We start from the raw sequence: 21,209 nt of genomic DNA on the forward strand, positions 1-21,209 counted from the left end.
ACATCATGCTTTCACGGAAGTGCCCGCACGATGTGTTACGTTGACATCGTGCCTGCTTGCCGCCGTGCCAGCTGGCCGATTCATTGTGGGATTTTACGCCCCGAAGCTCATGTAGTTGTGTTTGAATATGTCCAGGGGAGCCTGCATTGATCCATATAGAGATGTCATCCAGGTACATGAGGTGAAGTACGTCTGCCACCTTTTTCGGCGCCCTGTTAATCTTAAAAGCTGCAAGTTTGAAGAGGGTGGGAGATAGTACTGCACCCTGTGGCATGCCTTTTTCCGGCTCAGGGCTGTGAGGTGCGCCGTAGTGGATGGCTCCGCATTAATTTTTACCACCTGGGAATCTTTACCGTAAGCCCAAATTTCGACACACGTGCGTCTTCGCTTTTTGCCTTTATCAGTAAAGAAGCCACCACTACGTCTTCTACTCAACTTCTTAAAACACTTTAAAGTATTGGTCGTTTTCCTGCTATTTATATCTTGAAGAGGCACGCAGCCTGCCGGTTTCTTGGCAAGTAGCCTGTCCTCCCCCTTTGCCGGCGATGTGCTACCAGTAGCGCTGTCGACAAACAGGTAACGCCAACACGTGCTCAAGAGTATACGGGCTAAAGTGAAGCCATCTGGCAAACAGGAAGTGTGAAGTGTGCGTCGAATGCAGAAGCTAAATCAGCGAATATCCTCCGGCGGGGCAGGTAGGTGTCTCCGATGGCGTCACAGACAAACCACTAATGCAAACATTTTCGTTACAAAAAGATTGCTGATTGTCTGTACAAAGCAGATGACAAATAAGAGAACCCCGTGCAGCCGTTAAAGCAGAACGTCCTTGTACCAGTGCACGGGCACAAGCCCGGTAGCATATCTATGCATCTCAGCGTAATTAATCCCCTCGAAATTGGAGTTCAGCCACCGTCTCATGCTTCTAACGTCCACGTACAGAGAACACAACTTCGTACCCTTGAGACTTGCTACATGAGCCCCCTTTGCCGGAAACCGTTTGGAGCTACTGTTTTTCCTCTTTTTTCTGTGGCTGCAGATTCGGCCCAAATGGTTTTTGATTACGCCTTCGCCTCCTCCCTCTCTCACCAAGACCGGTTTGCGCGATGTGAGCTCCCATCTTTTAGAGGCCGACGCGCCAGCACCGAGTAACAATACCGGAAAACTTGTGTATACGGCGGTTATTCAACCGAGGTCTGCATTTCGAACCAGCAAGAGGCCGCTGTGTAGTAGCATGCTTCGAACGAAGCGTTGCGCGAACACTTCTACTGCTTCGCTGCTTCTCCTGTCAGTCGCCTGCGGCGTCGGACATGCGCTGCCCTCATCGGGAAAAGGTGAGATCACTGATGCGTAGGGGACGAAGGGATTTCGCTAAACTAATAGGTACCAGCGTCCATGTCCGAAAAAATGCGGTGTACGCTCTCATGTACCAGTACTTGACGTGATGTTGCGCGACTGACGCATAGTGCCCTGAGCGTGAGGACCCTGGTCGAAATTGGGCGACACGGTACGTCGTTTATCGGGAGGGGGAGCAAAAAAAAAAAAACGTGCGTGTGAATAAGAAGGCTTGATTAATTGTAGGGTTTAACGCGTCGACGCAATGCAAGCGATGAGTCGCGCCGTAGTGGTTGGCTCCGGATTAATTTTGACCACCTGGCGATCTTAAACGTGCGCTGAAATCTCGTACACACGGGTGCTTTTGCTTTCTGCCTCCATCAGAAAAACGGCCACCGCGGCCGGGAATCGAACCTGCGTCCTCCTGCTCAGCAGCACAACGCCTTAGCCACTGAGCCACCGCGGCGGGTTTAATGTACAAGCGAAGAAAGGGGGGATAAACTAACCTGTAGCCATTCCATACCACACGCCTCAAACCAGGGGCCGGTTCTGTGCTTATAATCGCCATTACAACGGTGACATTCATTTATTCGGACCAAAATCTGAGCGCAAATACAAATCGGGTCGACGGACCCACCCGACGAAAACAACTGTAGGTTTTCAGCAAAAGAGCAGCCTTAACGAAGACTAAAGATGCCGGGGGGGGGGGGGGTGGAAGAAGGGGGGATCCTTGGGATCCTTGGCGTCTCTGCTCCCTCTGATTGACCTAAAAACCAGATAGTTCGCAAGGAAATGAAAAAAATGTTTGGTTGCAAACAGACCGTGTTCACGAAACACAGAATTGTATCTTGAGCGCCAATCGTCTTCCTTAGCAATATGTCTGAGAATGGCGGTTTTGGTCGTTTGATATATATCCCCATCCTGGGTTGCAGACAATTCATCGAACGCCATTACATCGAACGCCACTTCATATAAGCCGTTTTGTCGAACACTTTTTCATTTCATTTCTTTTCATTCTATTTCAGCATTCTTTAACAAAGAACAACACAAATGCTCGGACAAGAAAAAAAGCGGCCGTGCAGCAGCTTGACAAAGATCCTTGCCCCTGAGTATGGCAACGGGCACATTGGCAACGAGCACTGCACACACACAGGAAAATAACACAAAAATTTCTAATGTCACAACTAGCAACTAAATACACTGGAATACATAGTTCTACGTAAACAATGGTAGCAGGATATACATGCACAAAAGAAATTTCACATCAAATTCCGCAAACAGAATTACAGAAACTCTAACGATTGGCAGCAACACAAAATTAACGCTTTAACATAACGCAGAACGTAATGTGGAATAAATTAGAGGATCATTAGCTAAATGCTGTCGAAAAATAGTTATAGCTTAAAAAATAATTGCTAAGTTCTTTAAAGTTGTAATTTGTTATACGTTTTTATTCACTAAGAATGTATGGCAAGTTGTGCTGTAGTAACTGTAATTTATAGTTATTACGAAACTTAGGTATCGACTAGATATTACTATTTAGCGTACAAAACTCGCTTGTTCTACGCTTAAGGGAGGCTATGGCCGTCAAAAAATGTTTGAAAGAACTTGAACTAAAATAAAATGCACGTAAAATTCGAAACCGGTACATGTGTTGTACTTTGACTAAGTTTAGGTCTTTGAAGGGTGTGCACGTTGAAGCGAAATATTCCAGGTTAGCAATGTGGCGGACAGTTTTCTGTTGAAACATAAAATTTTGTTAATATGCATTTTGCTTGTTGTTGCCCATACCAAACTGCAGTAGTGAATATCCGACAGAAACAAAGCGTGGTAAATTGGAAGTTTTGCCTTCACAGGCAAAAGCCGTCTACAGCGAGATAACACTCCGGTAACTTGAGCGAGCTTTTTGCAGATAGTTTCTACATGTGATTCCCCGTTGAGGTGAGAGGTAAAATAAACGCCTAGAATTTTGTGTTCATGAGTAATACAAATTTTGTTTCCATCGTATTCAATGACATGAATAAGTTGTGCTGTTTTATGCTTTGCCCGAAATACCATAACTTTTATTTTATTGGGATTGATTTTAATGCGATTTATTTCTGACCAAATAGAAAGCTATCGTCATATTTCATTACACATCATTGTGAGGTAATAACGTCAGGCCCAGAGAATAATATACTACTATCGTCTGCAGAAATTGCAAATTTTACGGTGGCATCAATATTCACGATGTCATTAATGTACACAATAAATAGAAGCGGGACAAATACGCTTCCTTGGGGTACGCCATGTATGACCGGTAAGTAAGAAGATTGGTAACTGATCAACTGCACGAATTGTTTTCTGTTGTTCTGATTGAATTTCAGCAACGCGAGAGGTTTACACGAATTCCAGCTAATAAAAGCTTATCCGATAAAATGCAAAGGTTAAGAAGGTCAAATGCTTTACTGAGGCTGATGAAGATACCAAGAGTAAAAAGAATGTTTTCAAGGTTTTCTAATACGTGTTCTTTAATAGTAAGTAAAGCGACGTTTCGTAGAAGGACGTTTCATCGAGGATATTTCATCGAAATTGGTCGTGCAAAATAGAACCGAGTCTTCAGGGTGCATGAGCAGAAATAAATGAGTTTGTTATTTTTTATCACTGTTATTTGATCCTGTTCGTTTGGGATTTCAAATAGAGCACTTTTAATGCTGGAGAGATTGCTGATTTGTTGCATTAGACCAAGAATTGTTCCCGTGGATAAGCATTGATCAGTTCGCTGATACTGCATCTATAAAGTGCCTCAGCTAACAATATTCAGAACGGCGTAAAAAATGATATTGACACATACCGCACCTGTCTTGATGGTTACCCTTAAATATTCGACAAAAAGGTCGTATTTAGAGTATATTGTAAGTGCCGAGCCGTGGGGTCACGATTCAAGATGACGTCTTGCGTGCGAATGAAGCTTCAAAACGAATTGCTATTCGCACTGCTAGCTCTCCTGTATAATCCTACAGGCAAGAGCCGACATTTTGAAGGCACTTTCATGCGCTAGGCTTCTAGATGCATACTTTTTTTCTTAATACGCAGCAGGTGTGCGGTTCCCCGAGCGTTTAAGGACGCCAAGCCAGCCCATGCCGCGACACACTGAGAAAGGTCATACAGGGCACGAGCGTCACAGTTTCCTTCGGAGCCAAGGGTCCTAGCCAGCGTAGTCGTTAGATTTTTTCTGAATTGTCGGCGAGAAGAACTTCCTGCAGTTTGCTAGTAATGGACCTTTTTAGGGGTATTTCTCATCAATTATGACAGTGACTGCGTTTTCGTACACTTTTATGTCATTATACAATGTAATTACATATAAAGCTCATATCGTTCCGAAATGGGCTTCTTTCATGGTCTGGCAGCCAGAGCATAGAATTTTAGTGCGTCCTAAAATCGTGTTCCTTGTGGCAGTTTGTGCGATCAAATATAATACAGAAACACAATTCCAGAAAACCGGTAGAAAAGGAGATAACAACAAACTTCAGTAAATACAACACAAAAGGCAGCATCACACGTACCGACTTCAGAGCATCGCACTTGGCAGATAATCACCATGGAAGTGGCAGTGACAAATACCTGTGCTTGAAAAATGAGCCCTAAAATTATGCAACGCTAAAATTATAAAGCTTTTTGTGCTGCATGCATCTCTTGATGACGAGAAAGCTTGAAAAGAAGCAACGCATCGTGACCTCTGCTTCCGAACAGCATTCGATGAAATGGCATTTGATGAAACGGTTTCGATGAAACAGTCATGCCTTCGATGAAACGGCGTTCGATGAAACGGTTTTCGATGAATTATTACGTACCCTCTCATCGTGCATCTCATACGTCCCAATTTGTGCATGCACAGCAGTTCAGCTTTCTCAGCAGGAGATACGGAGTCTAGAGGTGCGGCTTGCGACGCGGTGGGACCTCGCTGACCTGTCGAGCTTTCCTATAGACGCCTTCGCACCCACTGATCCGGTGACCAGTGGAACAGGTTGCTTCAGCACCGCAAAGGTAGCACGCATAGCGGTGGCTTTTCTCAGTTCCCACGCGAGGTGATCGACCTCACATGTGGCCTTGAACGCGTTGCTGTTTGCCGTCAGCAACGTAAAGGGAACACGCATAGCGGTGGCTTTGCCCAGTTCCAACGCGAGGCGTCAGCTACCGGCGATCGACCTCACATGCGGCCTTACAGCTGGGCATGTGGATGTCGCAGTCAGCGTGTGAAACATTAAGTCGATGCATCGAGTCTGTGCAATCGTACTGAAACATTGAGTCGACGAAGAGAAATTAACCATATTTGTTGAGTAAAGAATATTCTGTATACGCCCAATAACAACACATTAGGTAGGTAAATTAGGTACCCCTCAAATGCTGTTTGCAGTGCAAAAATCAATCACTATGAACACGCAGACAGCTACCAATCGCTTCTGTAATGTCAAAACCGTGTCCTTATCTTAAATTCCGTTTCTCTGTTTGCTTTTCAGAGGAATATGTGGTCTGCAGTTCGCCCGTGTGCCTGCAAAGAGGTACCGCATATTTTATTATTATCAAGATATTTTCTGGTGTACAATTTCTTTACTTCTCTGCAGAAAACGGTTGCAGGATAAAAAGATATATTATTCTTATAGCACGTGACTTACCACCCAAACCAATGCGATATTGTTGGTAATCGTCCAGACACAAACCTTATACTTCAAGAATTCGTGGTGAGAAATACCGCCACCAAAAGTCATCGTTCATCAAAGCCCCTAATATGCGCCTCAAAAAAAGGGGTACTTGCCTTCCAGACGGATCGTGAGGACATATGGTCGTACACAACGATGAAGAATTCTCTTGTGAGATAAATCATCACGACACCTCTTCAGTGTCAAAATGACTACTCCCATGAACAGAAAAAAGTAATACATTCCAATTAGTGTTCAGTTGTGTTTGTTAAGGGGGCCATAAAGGCAAAATACGTTCTTTTCTCCAAAAGCATTGCCTTGTCCCGATAACAACGATACCAATTTTCTGGCGACGTTCACAGAAATAATCCAATCAAATTATTAAAGAAAGCAGATGAACCAGCGGTGGCTTTCGAGCCACTTTCTGGCAACTTCTCCATGACGTCACGGAATCTAATCTTCGTGCGTTTGGCACCCGCCGACGCAAGCTACCACTGAAAACGTGGCTGGGCTATTGTGATGGGGCTTTTAGATTAGTTTTACTGTATCATTTACGCACAAACGTGCAGTTGACATACCGATAAAAATTGTTTAGTGCTTGTCCATATTACGTCCCTCGTTCGCATATCCCGTCAGTGTAGCGCGAATTTTGCAACAGTTTTAATACAGTCCAGCCTGCTTATAAAGAACACATCGCGAAACTGAAATTGGTTCGTTATATCGGCTTTTCGCTACATCAGGACGCAAAATTTATATATATAAATGGTAACGGGAAACGAAGATCTCTTCGTTATAGCAGCTATTCGTTAAAAGCGCTTTCGATATAGGTGGGCCATACAGTACCCCGTCTTTTTTTATTTAATGGCTGCAAAAAGGTTGAGTATTTTAACGAAAGCTAGCGTTTTTAAATTGAACAAAGTTGTTTTTTTGTGTGTTTATAGCCCCTTCAGAAAAATAAGCTAAAAAAGACAATTTTTCTTTCAACTAAGCGCAGGGCTTAACGGCCAAGACCACGGTTATGCAAAGATAATCCTCTGATTACTATCTATTCAAAGCTTCGTCATAATGAGATGTTTCACGCACCAATCACTTACGGTAGCGATAATGTTCCAGCTTTACGTGTAGACCAGCGCTTCAAGTAAAAAAAATTGCTTTTTATCTGCTCCTTTCTTTTCAAATGTCGACAAAAGGCGACAGTCGACTGGGCCTCTGCCAAGTAAATGCCTCCCTTCTCTTTCCCGCTCACATCTCATGCTGTTCCTCTCCCGTCTCGTTGCTCCCAAGATAGCATGCTAGTGGTTTGCTCAAGTCAATTTCAATTTACCCCTTCAACTTGTCCTGGTCGGGTGCCTTGATGTCAGCGCTGCCGTACGGCGGACATGCGCGTGAATCGAAGCACCCTACTTCAACGTTCATAGAACCACGTTGCCCTACTCCACAAGCGTATCAAGCGGGACTTGGAACTTATCCAGTGGAACCTTTCGTTACGGTTGCCGTCTGATTTCTTGGAATTTCGCCAGGAGTTTTAGTAGCGCGGACAACAGCAGGCGAAGGAGTAATTTTTTTTTGTGTAGTTGTAGTATTTCATTTGCTATCGCCAATACCAAACTTACCCATTTTTCTAAAAAAAAAAGAACAGTGTAAATATCACATGTATTGGTTTTCTGCCTGATATTTGCATAATTTCTTGTTCAACACTTTTGGCAAGTATGAACATTGCCGCCGGACTTACACGTTTAGCTTTGGGTGTGGGCATGTACAACTATTGTACAGAATCTGTTTCGGTTTGTCCAGTGGCTGAATCGAGCCACAGACAGACAGACAGACAATAGCTTCGTGGATAGAAGCAAAATGAATGAGCGGGAAAGAATCCTAGAATCCCGTAATAGATTCCGCTTGTTGCTAATGCTTAGAGGGCAAAAATACTGTGTGGTAGTAAACCTAGATGATAGCTTGGTTTTACCGCTGAAAAACCAACAGTACTCAAAAACTACCATTATTAACCCTTAGCAATTCGCGTGTAAAAACATAGTGGGAAACCATCCTACACCTTAAAGCGCTGAAGCTCCACCAGGCAACGTTTCTCATTTCATTCGAGAGCCACGAATTTATATCGCTAGGTGCTACCTTCCGGAGGGTAAATCTTCATAGATACGGAATTTTTCGCCTCACGCCTCCAGCATAAATGCACGCCAAGTGGTCTGGAAAAGAAACTTTGAGATCCGGTTTGACAATGCCATGACAAGCATTGCCAGAAGTTTATCTCTCCACATCGATATAAAGACTCTCTCTCTATCTCCCTCCCTCTCTGGTTTTAGCACTTATTCAGAGGGTACGGACAACTGAAGTAAGGAAGTCTTACCCATCGAGGGACATATAAATGCCATAGTACCATTTCACTGCTTCCCTAGTTTTTGCCATAGCTTCCACAGAATAGATAAGACAGCTGCACAACGCCATCTACACTTCAGCCGCACGGCTAATGCAGGGAGCATTCGCTGGTGACGACGGTCATCTTTGCTGTGGCTGAGACCCGATCGAGCGGCTGTGGAAGACCGTCTTCGTGACTGCCACAGACAGCCCAAAAGCCTGTCCTCTGATATGGTGCTCAGTGATTTGCTACATTAAAATGCGCTAGAATTTCAAAAGGTTTCACGAGCAGCGATTCTGCTGAGAATTCCGCAGATAAGGAGCTCGTTTTTGTTTTCAGCACAGGAGATTAAAGAGTCGATCAACACGCATGCCGACCCGTGCGAAGATTTTTACTCCTACGCTTGTGGAGGATGGATAAAGAACCACACCATACCGGAGAGCAAACCATCGTACGGATTGTTCGACGTTCTCAACGACGCATTGGAAGAAACGTTGAGAGGTAAAGTATCTACATCCTTGTTCTACGAAAGTGTACTTTGCAAGTAAACTAACCTGATGAAGAAAGAGGCGGGGTGACCCGAACGCGCGAAGAATGACGTGCAGAGGGCGGTGTTCGTAAAGGAGAGGAATCGACTGCTGTTGCTTGGGGAACCGCAGTTCTGGACACTAACGCACCAGCACCCTAACCAAAAAATAACCAGTCACTATCTCAGTCCCTCGCGCTTATTCTTAGCGGATTCGCCGTGTGCGAAGCAAACGCCTTCAGTGGGCTCGACGGTGTGCGTTAACGAATGAATTTTTTACGGTGAAAGCGTTGCCTGTCGAGGTCGGCGAAAGACCGCATGAAGCCGGTAATGCTCGAAACCCAAAACCGACAAAACGTTATTCTGAAACGCCCTTCCCGGTGAATGCACACGGTGGCAGCCAAAATTAAACGTTGGCCGTACGCAAATATACAAACCCTTTTCCAGCGCTGCCACATAATTCATGCTTCATTTTCTTTAAAAAGAACTTGAGTTGCGTCGGTTATTCGCTTGTTAAACGATTACGGTAGCAATGTTTACTACAGTGTCAGATTTGTAGAGTATTGCTCTTTTAATTCGTCGGTTATATAGGTGTTGTCGTGCCATTACATCTGATTTTTCCTAATTACACTGTATGGTTGTGAATGTTTTATGTATAGTCTTTCGTTGACGTATACACATCGGCATGCGACAACTGTTACTTTAAACCCCAAAAATTTTCAAAATTGTTTCGTTTTTAGATATGTTGGGGAACATGACCATAGTTTACGATGGCAACCAGAACGCTACAGATAAAGCGGCCCTGGCTTACAACGCTTGTATGGGTAAGTGACGAACGTATATAGATTGTTCACAACAAATTCAACATTGAAATCTTGTTTAATTTAAAAGAACTAGTTTTCGATACGTCTGTGAGCTCTGCTGCAATCGCCCAGTCATACGCGGACGTCAATCAAACAAACACGTACCTGTGACGTCACAAAGACCCGGCGAAAAAGTTGGTAATGTGATGTCGCCTCTGGTCCCTCTGTTTTCCTCCTCAATATTTTCTGTAGCTGTTGGAATGTATTGTTAAACCAAACAACGCAATCTTAATAGTTACATTGTAATGAGCGTAATTGTTTTTTTAATTAAAGCCGATCCACTGTGATTCGCCATAACGGGCTGTACCGCCGTTATCCGATTACTGCTACCACCCCATGCAATTCAAATTTCCCGCCTTTCCCGAAACTGCGCCAGCGGGAGTACTGTCCTTTTAGTGCTTGCTTTTCTTCCCGGACTTGCTGGCAATGCACTGCCACATTTTGCGTTAACTATCGTAAAAACAAACCCAACGGGCGTCCTTAACTAAAGGAACGAGGACGCTGCCGGTTAATTACCTATATTTTCCTCAAATGTACCTATAGTTTTCTTTGCGCGAAACAACGGGAAGATGTATGACAAGCGCCAGCGTTTCACGAGTTTCAAACGCTTATGACTATATAAACCGCTTGGCTTTCGAAGCCTCTGGGGTACGCCGCGAAAAACAGCGTTACCCTGGGACGCCGCCTTGGTGCTCTATATACTTGGGTCGAGCGAGCGAGCTAGGACGACAAGGGGCGATGGCCTAAAGTTGTCTGCACTTAAAAAAATCTTTTGACTAAGACAACGTTTTCATTACCGCCTTAGTGCTCGCGTTGTCACGGCTAAATAATGGGGTTTAAGCGTAAGACTGATCCAACAGTAATGTCCACACCAGGACAATTAATACTGAGATTTACTAGCGCTGAAAAAAGAAATTCCGAACGATTATTTCAGGAAAGTATGCAGTCGACACTCGTGTTAAGAGCTATTATTGGGCGGTAACTGAAATATAACGCCGAGATCTTTACAGACGCAACGCCGAGTTCGCGCACTCCTCTGGTAAAGTGGACGACTGTATTGAGTTGTCTTACCCTTCCAACCCCTTTTTATTGTTATCTCCATAACAGGGCAAGTAGACCTCTGCTTCGTCATGAAATGCCTAAAAGTGTTTCGAGGCGCATGTCACTTAAATATATATGATATAATGGCTGACAGCTAGCCTAAAACCATCGCATGTGACCTTGCGTACATACTTGTTTTAGCTGTTCCAGAAGCGGGTGATCAGCATCATGGGATGTGGCAGATAATGAACGATTCTGGGCTGGCTGAGTGGCCATTCTTAACCAAGGAAGAACAAGGGCTCGTCGAGGAGATAAATTTGACGAAGGTGCTTCTGGACGTTGGACTTCGCCCCATCTTGAAGCTGACCGTTGAAAGAGACAGCACGTATATAACTTCTTACGTTATCACGGTAGGTAAACCATCCGAATTATCTGCTCTTCCTTTACGGACGGAACGACCCCAAAACTGTGTGTACTAGTGCCGGCCTGTTGAAGAATAGGTGGAAAGGGGAATAGTGCAGGCGTCGGTGTTCATTAGATTGCGGCTTTGGTGCCATTCCGGAGATGCGCATAAATTGTATATCCTGGAGTTACTAGTCCAATGGTTTCTTGTTTTGCCAAGACATTCGGTTGTGGAGTTAAAGTCCTGATATGTTGATAGAGATTCACTGTTTGCCCTCGAATCCACGGCAGTTGCACCGGTATAGTGCTGTGGTGTTGGGGTTGAGCCGTGTCGTGGCCGTCAAGAGATGAGTGAGAGTTACTGCTTTCTGATCTCCTCTTGGCAGGTCGGTTCCGAGTTAAGATGAGCACTGATGGAAATGAAGGAGTAGATGGGGCCATACATTGAGTTGATGGGCACTGAAGGGGCGAATGTCTGGCACGAGAAGGTGATAATCTTGACGGAAACGTTGAATCTTGTATTTAGTGTGCTTGACTGGGTTTCCAGATTGGTAAGGCTGATTGAAAGAGCGAGGGGGGCTCACTTTGGCGGTTGGTGGGCGACGTTTTCTTGATGAAGGAGCATCGGCGCAGTGGGAGTATGTTGGGGTGTGTGTAAAAGCGAGGAATGCGTGGTTTAAAAGCTGTTGAGTGCTCCTGGCATAAGTGAAACACAGAAAGAAAAATATCCATTTCAGTCAGTGAGAGGCAATGTAACAGGATTATTCTTAATAATCAGGGGCGAATGCTGCACCGTGTAGCTTGGTGTATTTGATGCACGCCGTAGTTTCGCCTCGCGGATACACCATTGAAGCCGCGTGCCGTAATTATAAAATTGATTGATTACCACGAGAAAATTGTACTCTTAAAGAATGCCTTTCAACTGAAAGGCACAGGTGTTTCAATTTACGAGGATTTCTCGGCAGCCACTCCCCAAAAGAGAAAAAGATGTGGGACTACACCAAGCACTTCCGAGAGAATGGGAGCAACGTTAAACTGATTTTTGACAGGATTAAAATCGACGATTATTTGTTTGCGTGGGATACCAGTTGCAACTAAATGCTGGCTATGGGTTGACAGCGTGATAAACAACCCGGTGCGCAATGAACTGGCAACAATAAAAAAAGAACCGCTCCTGTGCTTGAATGTGAACGCCCAAAGCCTCCTATACATTTCTGGTCCGCAATGAACTGGCAACAATAAAAAAAGAACCGCTCCTGTGCTTGAATGTGAACGCCCAAAGCCTCCTATACATTTCTGGCCACATCGAAAGCATCAATATAGCTTATAAACCTGACATTGTGATTTTAACAGAAACATCGGTAACCAGTAGCATTGGTGATGACGAAGTACTACCGCCGGGGCATCATGTATGTCCAAGACTGCAACTCTCGCGGTTGGGGGCGTTGCAATTCTGTTCCTTGAACACCCACATGTCTTCAGGCTCCTCGAAAGAGTAGAAGTCGAATGCTTAATTATTAAGGTAGCCTTAAACAAATTCAACTTGTCCGTGCGATGATTCTAGCGACCCCTGAATATAGATAACGCTTTTGTAAAAATAAACGAATTTTTGTGCTCTCCCTTTTTAAGGGTATCATTTCCTTGTTTCAAAAATGAGTTAAAGGTGAGATTGCCTATGTGGTTAACGTGTTTTCTTTCTGCTTCTTCAGTTGGACCAAATCAGTTTCAGGAAAGTAGGCCGTAATCAGCTTATACACCCGAACAAAGAAGGCAACAAGGCGATCATTGCAGCCTATAAAAAGCTCATTGCAGTAGCTGCCACCTTTATGGACCCTAACATCACAGAACAGCAGGCGAAGACACTTGCCGATGAGATTGTCGCCTTTGAAGGAAAGCTGGCCAATGTAAGTACATGCTCTTGGTTTTCTGTCGTTGTACGTGTATTTCGTGTGACATCCTTAGCATTATCATTGTAAGTATGCTTGCTGAATTTCTTATTAACATATGCACAATCTTTCTGGCTTGTGTTTCATTTTCCCTTCCTCCCTCCCTCCCTCCTCTCTCTCTCTCTCTCTCACGCACACACGCACGAACACACACACACACACACACACACCCGGGCGCGCGCACGCACACACACACACACGCACACACACACGTACGCACGCACACACACACACACACACACACACACACACACACACACACACACACACAGGCACACGCGCACACACACGCACACGCACGCTCATGCACGCACAAACGCACACACACGCACGCACACACACATGCACACGCGCACGCGCACACACACACGCCCGCCCACACACACATGCACACACGCACGCGCACGCACACGCTCTGTCTCTCTCTGTCGAAAAGCAACCTCCCTGAAAGAAACTTCAACGTCACAATGGGTCTTTTAGTTGTAAATGAAGTGTATCATAAAAGTTAGGGTGGAAATTTACGATACACATTTTGGTATAATTAAAAATTACAAATGATTTATAAGGCTCTCAGTTATAGGTTTATAATAAAAGGTACTTTTTAAAGCAGCGAAGTGTTTTTTGAGAAAATTTATGAAACCTAAGGCGTACATATAGTCAGTTACGCCTTAATAGTAGCGGCAAGAACACGCGCCAAAGCTGGACAGCAGACCAGCCGTATCACGAGCGATGTAGTCGATGGCAACGAATAAGACTCAAGATGTTCGTCAGAGAGAGTAGCCATACGTCACGTTTTCATGTACATGATGTTGCAATATCTGTAGGGTTTCTTTAGAATATCAGCTATTTTATGCTGCCTGCAGAACCTTAGCAGACGAGGCGGAAAAGGAAACGCTCGCAATTATAACTGGAAAAGTGTTTGGTTAACAGGTTAACAGTTGGATTTCTTTTGAAGCGTGGTTATAACCAACAGTTTATCTCGCAGTGCAAATAATTTGTGCGGGATATTTTTCTCACAGTTCACTTCGCCGCCCGAAAAAAGGCGTGATGTCCTGGCAATTCACCACAGAACAACGATAGGTGTCTTGCAGAAAAATGTTTCCCATGTGAGTAGGTATATATATATATATACCTAATAAAAACAGTTACCGCCATAAAAATAGTACATTGACCACTTCTTGCAAAACTGTATGGTGTCACTTGAAATTTTAAACAGCAATGACCCTGATATTAACCAACATTGCATGAACGGCACAAGAACGCGGTACAAGACTGGGTGCTGACTAACAACAACGCGTTTCGTCGCCGCTGCGTGCTATAAACCTTCTGAAAAAAAAAAAACAACAAAAATAGTAAGGAGGCGAAGAAAGGATATAGAGGTTGAAAACGCTCTCGTACCTGCACAGAGGCAACATTCGCGAGGATAGCATTCATCGATCGAGATATTCGTGCTCTCATTGTAACAAGTAAATTGTTGCCAATCTGACAGACGAATCCTTTCGCCTGTGGATTACAATGGCTTTGAAGATCTCTCTAACACCTTGTGCTCTGTCCCCACACCAAAACGCTCTGCAGGAAAGCCAACTCTTTTTGACCATGATGATGATAGTGGGTGAAGTAAAACACGGTTGAAACGCGCTTTCTCTGCTCGATAGCCAATGTCTTCAAAGTCCAAAGCCAGAGCCCAAAATCCAGACTTTTACGCCCGAAAGGCACTCCAAAACACACGGGGGATGGGAGGTTACTCCTTGAACAATTAGTTTACACAAACGCCGATCAAGCGCCTAAAGAAAAAGAAGGAAGGTCACCCTATCACGTACGATTTGAAGGTAGCGAAGCTGGATGCAACAGTAGCGTGTTTCATCTTTTTCGCCTCACGGTGTTGTTCAAGCGTCGCCGCTGCACGAGCGACCGCAGCTGGATGTTCGTCCTACTACAAAGCGCACGGCTGTGCGAGCACATTGCCTTTCTTTGCCGCGCGGACTCATCGCTGCGGCGGCGGCGGCGTCCTCGCCTGTCTTCGCCAGGTGGTCCTCGGGCTTCTCCCTTCTCTACTCGTGAATCTCTCCCCGCCTGCGGGCGCTGCTCCAATCCGGGCGCTTGCGCAAGGGGGTGGAGTTTGACCTCTAGCTCTCAAGGTCAAAACTGGTCACTCCGCGAAGACTGCCCGAGGTAGCGTACTGCAGCTTTCGCTACAAAAACGGTTCCGGTCATTGCAATCGAACGTGGGGCCTTCGCGCTATCGAGCCGACGTCTACCCTATTGCGGCCTTCTGACACGGCCGAACCAGTTTGGATTTTGGACTCTGATTTTCACTCAGGTTGCACAGGAGAAAGCGTCACAGTTTAGCAATCTGGCTCTTAAGAAAGGTACTTTGATTTTTAACAACATTGCTGTGTAATGACAAAGTTTAAAGACATGCGGACAAAACAAGAGTGGTTAATTCGAAAGATTGCCTCGTTAGATTCATACTGACACCACTTTTATTGCACAGTTCGATGAAATAAGCTATATATATAGGAAAAGCGGGAACGGCCATGCGACCTATTAGCTCATTTCCTGCAACAGAACCTATGATGTCATATGCCCAGCTGTGCCATTGCCTTGGGCCTGCAAAAGCAAACGAAATTAGGCAGGCCTTATTAGCTTGCCGAACGAACTACTTGCGCTTAGATGTAATGCCTATACATTTTACAGCAGTAAGGATGGTTCTGTAAACAATGGAAGTTACGAGAATACCGGCAAAAACTGGCTGATTGGTGTAAGCGACGTTGTTTTGCGTGACCCTGTTTGGCGAGGATACCCCGTGTTTCATTGAACGATTACGTTCTACAGTAACAAAAACAATCCAGTTGCAAACTCGGTCAGAAACAAAGCAACGGCGGACAATGGTCCGCGGCTCAGTATGGTAGTGCCATCTGGAAGGACTGACGGTAAGCAAGGCTGCAGAGCCTGAGGACGCACTAAAAGTTCGTTGGAGTACCCGCCCTTGAGACTCCATGGCAGACGTCAGAAGAACACACTATTTGGCGGAAGAATCAATATTTTAACCTAAATTAATTAATTTCTCAGTGAATACGGCACCGTTTGCGGCCGGACAAGTGCTGGGGCCACAATAAATCACGAAATATCTGGAATAAAACAAACTTTTATTTTGTCTGCGCGACCCTTTTAACCTCTCAGTTCCGCCGTATAGCGGGGCCAGAAATAAATTACAAAGGAGCTGAACGCACGTGAGCGTGCCTCTTGTGAAGAGCGCCGTCGTCACCCAGGCTTGTACGTTGTTTTACGCCACGCGAGGAGCTCGCAAAAACACCGAGAACAATACCGAGCACAGGAGAGCATGTGCCTCGTGAGGAGCGCTCGGCGTCGGCCAGCTCGGCCTTTTAGAACCCTTCCGTCCAGCGTTCGTGGCGTGGTCTTTCCCGTGCTTTTCTACTGCCCAGTTCACGTGCGTTCACGCCTGAAGTGGGAAGCAGAGACGCCGAATTCGCGCTACAGACTGCGAGTTTGCGAAGCCGGTTGCCACGAGTTGTAAAGCGAGCCAACGCGTATCGTTTGGGCGAAATGTGAAAGGCTGCGCACAAAACGATCTGGGCCTGCCAGTCATAGAGAACTTTCAGCGGGAAGTTTGGAAATACGTTGGGGGTGCTGCAGCCGGGTCTCCGACGAAGGGAGAGATGGGGCCGCCAGCTCTGCTCCTTTTCTAGCCTTGCACTACCAGTGCAAGCTGCGCAAATTTTTTTCTGAAGAAAAATGACAAGAAAGCTTACGTTGATTGTTTTATTGCTATGTATCGAATCGAAATCGCAGACAGCGCGCGTTGTAAAAAGAAGACAATGAAGGAAGAGTTCAGGAAATTTTTCAGGCGAGACACCACACAGTATGTTCTGTGTTCTGCTCAAGACATCTGACGTTGACATTGAGGGCCATTGAACGATCGCCATAGGTTCTATGTTTTTCAGCTCTTGTTATAGCAGACATGAAAGTATTCAATACAAATATAGCACCTTGAGTCTCAAAAAAATAAATCTTCCGTCAACAAAGCTTTCACATTCATTTCCTCCTTTTTTGTGATTTGTCGTCCAGTTTCCGCTTCTAGATTTATTGAACAAGGAGTTCAAAAAGATTAACGTCACCCTGAATGAAACTGAGCCATTGGAAACGGTAGCTTTGGATTACTACACCAGAATGACGTCATTCTTAAGAGAGGCCAAACCGTAAGTATATCAGATTACATTTCGCTTCCTGAAACATAATACGCCCACAAAAAATCAAGTTTTTGGATATTACGCACCGAAGCTACGCCGCGGCTACGGGGAGGGCCGTAGTAGAGGGCCGCGGATATATTTCCGGACACCTGTGCCAAAATCTCTACACAAAAGCTCTCTCGCTATTATCCTACTCTATCATGAAAGCGACTTCTCCTGCCGAAGCCCAAATGGCCTGATCAGGCTTCAGCCAATGCGATTGGGCCACAATGGTCGATACAATGCACGCAAGCGTTGCTGTAGTTCAGAAACAGAAAACGTGGGATATTGCCACGAGATGAGCATGAAGTGGGCAGTAACTCACGGCAATTTTCTATTACCTCCAACGACGAAAAAATGTGCATGGCACGTAGTCTGACTCGAGATAATTCATGGCCGACATCTTGTAAATGCATTTTTTTTGCATTTAGTGATGGTTCGTGTCCTCTGCCGTGTTGCCACGTAAAAATATGGCGCTCGGCTTCATAGGGCTTCGTGTCATTTGCCGTGCTGCCACGTAACAAAATGGCGCTGGGTTTCATAGAGAGAGAGAGAGAGAGAGAGAGAAAACTTTAATGAATACTGAAGAGGGTAGCCCCACAAACGGCGGGGCTCGCTACTTCAGATGGGGGTGAACATAGTGAGGTGAAAAAAAAAAGAGGGGGAGAAGTGCGCACCAACAATGAATAAGAGGGAGAAGAAAATAAAATCAGTAGGGATATATGGGCCCTTATGGAGGCCTTCAAGAAAAAGCCCATGGGGCATCGTAAAGTGACGAAAAAATCTTATATTGCTCCTGAGAAGTGTCTTCTCTGCAAACCATCTGCGAGTAGTAGGGAAGCGAACCTTTAAGGAGCTAGTTATACAGCGCTTTATAGCAAATACATGGGGTGTAGGTATTCGGTGTAATGGTTTAGGTATTACCACTTTCGGAAGCATGTGCAAAAGCACAATAAATCAAACTATTACATACGGTACAAGAACTGGTGATCAAAGTCAGGGCTGATGCGTTGCTTTGTTACAAAGCACGCATTAAAAAAAGTGGTGTCGCGCGCGAATAAATGCGACAGAATCAGGCTTTGGCGAAAATACACGAGCTCTTTTCAAAACGATGACCCGCCTGATACCGTAAGCTGCATGTGTTCTTATTTCACTACCAAGTAAAAAATTTTGGTGATTTATATGGGGAGTTTCCGCTGAACAAGAACAATTCCCCGAGAACAATTAACCATGAATACAATCATGCGCTCGTGGTGGAATGATTACTTTCTGACATGATTACTTTCTGACAGGTCTATTCAAACCTGCGATCCTCGTAAAATTACAGAGGCAAACACCTGAATAACTCATCAACACCCCCCGAAACGGCTGGACTTGGAAACATAAAACTTCCCGAGTATATTTCTCTCATGGCGTAGGGACTCCCTAAGGTGGAAGTTTCCGAAGTTATCACCCTGACCGAGGAAAAGGGGGAAATTACGTTTTCTAAAACTCGCGATTATCTTGCTAACCCGTTCAGATATTGAAGTGCTTTTTGCTGGTATATGTAGCTAGTCATCACCGTCATCATCACCAGCCTATTTTCGCCCACTGCAGCGCAAAGGCCTCTCCCATTAATCTCCCAATGTAGCTAGTGAGATCCTCTAGAAACTAGTTTTAATATTTTGCCGTAACACAAACAATAGACGCGGATCTGCAATTCGGAGCAAATTTGGTGTTTTTAAAGATTCCCCAATATATGTTTCACTGCTCAGTACAAAAAGTTTGATTTTGCTGATAAATGTTACTCCTACAAACACACAAACCAATTTTGGGGATTTTGCCCTGCGACGCGACTAAAGGCGAAAAAGATTTTTTTAAAATTACGCCCATGAAGGGCCAAAGACGCCTAACTTTTGATCTGAACGCCAAGCCAAACTGCTGTTTGTAGATTTGAGAAGCACAATTCTGTTATGGTGCAGTAGCTAAATATAACTGAATTTTAAAAAAACACACCTGAGACAGTGACAAACGCTGAAAACTTGAACAAGTTTATATTTATTACGAGCAAATTATATTACAAACAATTTTTTTTTTGTTTTTATTTCTGGGATGTCGATAAAGCTTAAGTTCTGTTGACGAGGTAAGCTTCCTTCACGAAGGCCCACAGTCCAAGTAGCACGTCGTTGGCGTTATAATCCCTTCCCCTATTTCCCCCAACAGGCCAGAGTGCCATCACTTCTATAATACATTTATTCATTCATTCATTTCTGGGATGTCGAGATATAGAACAAGTATTTGTTGATATATGCAGCCAATACAAATGTGTAAAGACTTTTTAATAACAGCCATATAATATAGAACATCAAGATTCCTGGAAAATTACTGTTTTTGCATTTTTCTCAATACGTCTTCAACCCGTTGGTATATCCAATTCATTATAGCTTATAATTGCCGCCCGCAAAATTGCCCAGCAACCAGTTTCAGGATTTTCTCTAAACAAGCGTAAAAAAATTGCGAGCATGATTTCGTAAATTGAACCCCTCGAGAAGTGAAAGTCAGTGTGCAAAAACTGATCTACAAGATTTTCGCATAGCAGCCATGTATTAAGGAGAATCAAGATTTCTGGCAAATTACCTATTTTTAAGTATTTATCAATACCTATCCAGCCAGTTTATACATCGAATTCATTTTGGCTCATAAATGCTGCCCAGAAAATCGTCCAAAAACAAATTCCCAGATTTTGTCCCAAGAAGTGCGAGCAGGATTTTTAAAATTACACTCCTGGAGATGTGGAATTCAGTACAATTTATCCGCGTAGCATAGCACTCGCCATCTGTTGGAAATTTGCGCAACCGCACGCCCCCCGTAGGAGCCCATGTTTTTATCATAGAACTTCACTGATGGGTATCCTTCACACTTTCATTTTATTTCATTTATTTACTCTCAGGGCCGCGATGCGTTAGAGAGAGGAGTGATATTTTTACAGGAATAAAACAGTAATACAGCATATAACAATAATAACAAAAATTACAAAATACTTACCACCAGCTAATACTTCCCATGAGTGAGTAGTTTTATTCTTTTAGAATTTGTTTCGTGTTAGTTCGAAAAAAGCCCTAGTTCCAGCCGTTACACGACTTCAGGATTATCCCATGTGTTAACAGCCGGCAAGAGTTGCCATTTTCCTAATTGTGTACCACTCTAAAATAAAACAAATAAGAGACAAGACAAGTTTTATACCAATCTGTGTAGCTAGTAAAGTGGCCCACCCGGGCATCGTCGGGTGCTACAGCTAGTTGGTAATAAAAACGCCGTAACATTGTTTTTCAGCACGACGGTATTCAACTACCTCGGCATGAGAACACTGCTCCGTTGGGCGGATCACGCATCAGAGAATTTCAGAAAGGCTGTTTTAGAGCTCGAGAAAGTAGTATCGGGAGTCAAGAAGGACATACCTAGATGGAAAAAGTGCGTCCGTCTGGTGAACGAAGGAATGAAGGAAGTGACTGGCTACCTGTACGTAACAAAGAACTTTCGCGAGGAAGCGAAAATGGAGGTAAGGCTGCTAGCAGTTCGGAAAAAGTGGTTTCGGGATTCCTATAGAATTGATTTTTTTATTTGATTTGAATTTATTTTTTGGAAAAACCAAGGGGAGGATGAGAATAAAGGCGGACGTGGCCTGACAGAGACCTCAGCCACCCGATTCACAGTGTACGTAACAACACGGCTGTTCACACATTTATGCATAATAGCACAATCACAATAGAAAAATAGCACAAAGCAATGTCATTACTACATTTCCTATGTATTATACAAA

The 21,209-nt window shown here is 44.4% G+C and overlaps 1 protein-coding gene across 1 annotated transcript in view; it reads left to right on the forward strand.

The window, feature by feature from the left end:
* The first annotated feature begins 1,100 nt into the window (after nt 1-1,100).
* Nucleotides 1,101-21,209, forward strand: part of LOC144161746 (neprilysin-1-like) — a 51,838-nt gene continuing 31,729 nt past the window's right edge. The window contains exons 1-9 of the mRNA XM_077692351.1: nt 1,101-1,331; nt 5,832-5,873; nt 8,722-8,883; nt 9,649-9,732; nt 11,014-11,222; nt 12,924-13,118; nt 14,180-14,266; nt 17,250-17,380; nt 20,723-20,948. Coding sequence (XP_077548477.1) covers nt 1,232-1,331; nt 5,832-5,873; nt 8,722-8,883; nt 9,649-9,732; nt 11,014-11,222; nt 12,924-13,118; nt 14,180-14,266; nt 17,250-17,380; nt 20,723-20,948 — 1,236 coding nt within the window. The 5' untranslated portion in view covers nt 1,101-1,231. The remainder of the gene's footprint in view (nt 1,332-5,831; nt 5,874-8,721; nt 8,884-9,648; nt 9,733-11,013; nt 11,223-12,923; nt 13,119-14,179; nt 14,267-17,249; nt 17,381-20,722; nt 20,949-21,209) is intronic.

The sequence above is a fragment of the Haemaphysalis longicornis genome, unplaced genomic scaffold (genome assembly GCF_048455015.1).
Source record: "Haemaphysalis longicornis isolate Haplotype H1 unplaced genomic scaffold, Haemaphysalis longicornis Haplotype H1 scaffold_12, whole genome shotgun sequence".
NCBI classification, from domain to species: Eukaryota; Metazoa; Arthropoda; class Arachnida; order Ixodida; family Ixodidae; genus Haemaphysalis; species Haemaphysalis longicornis.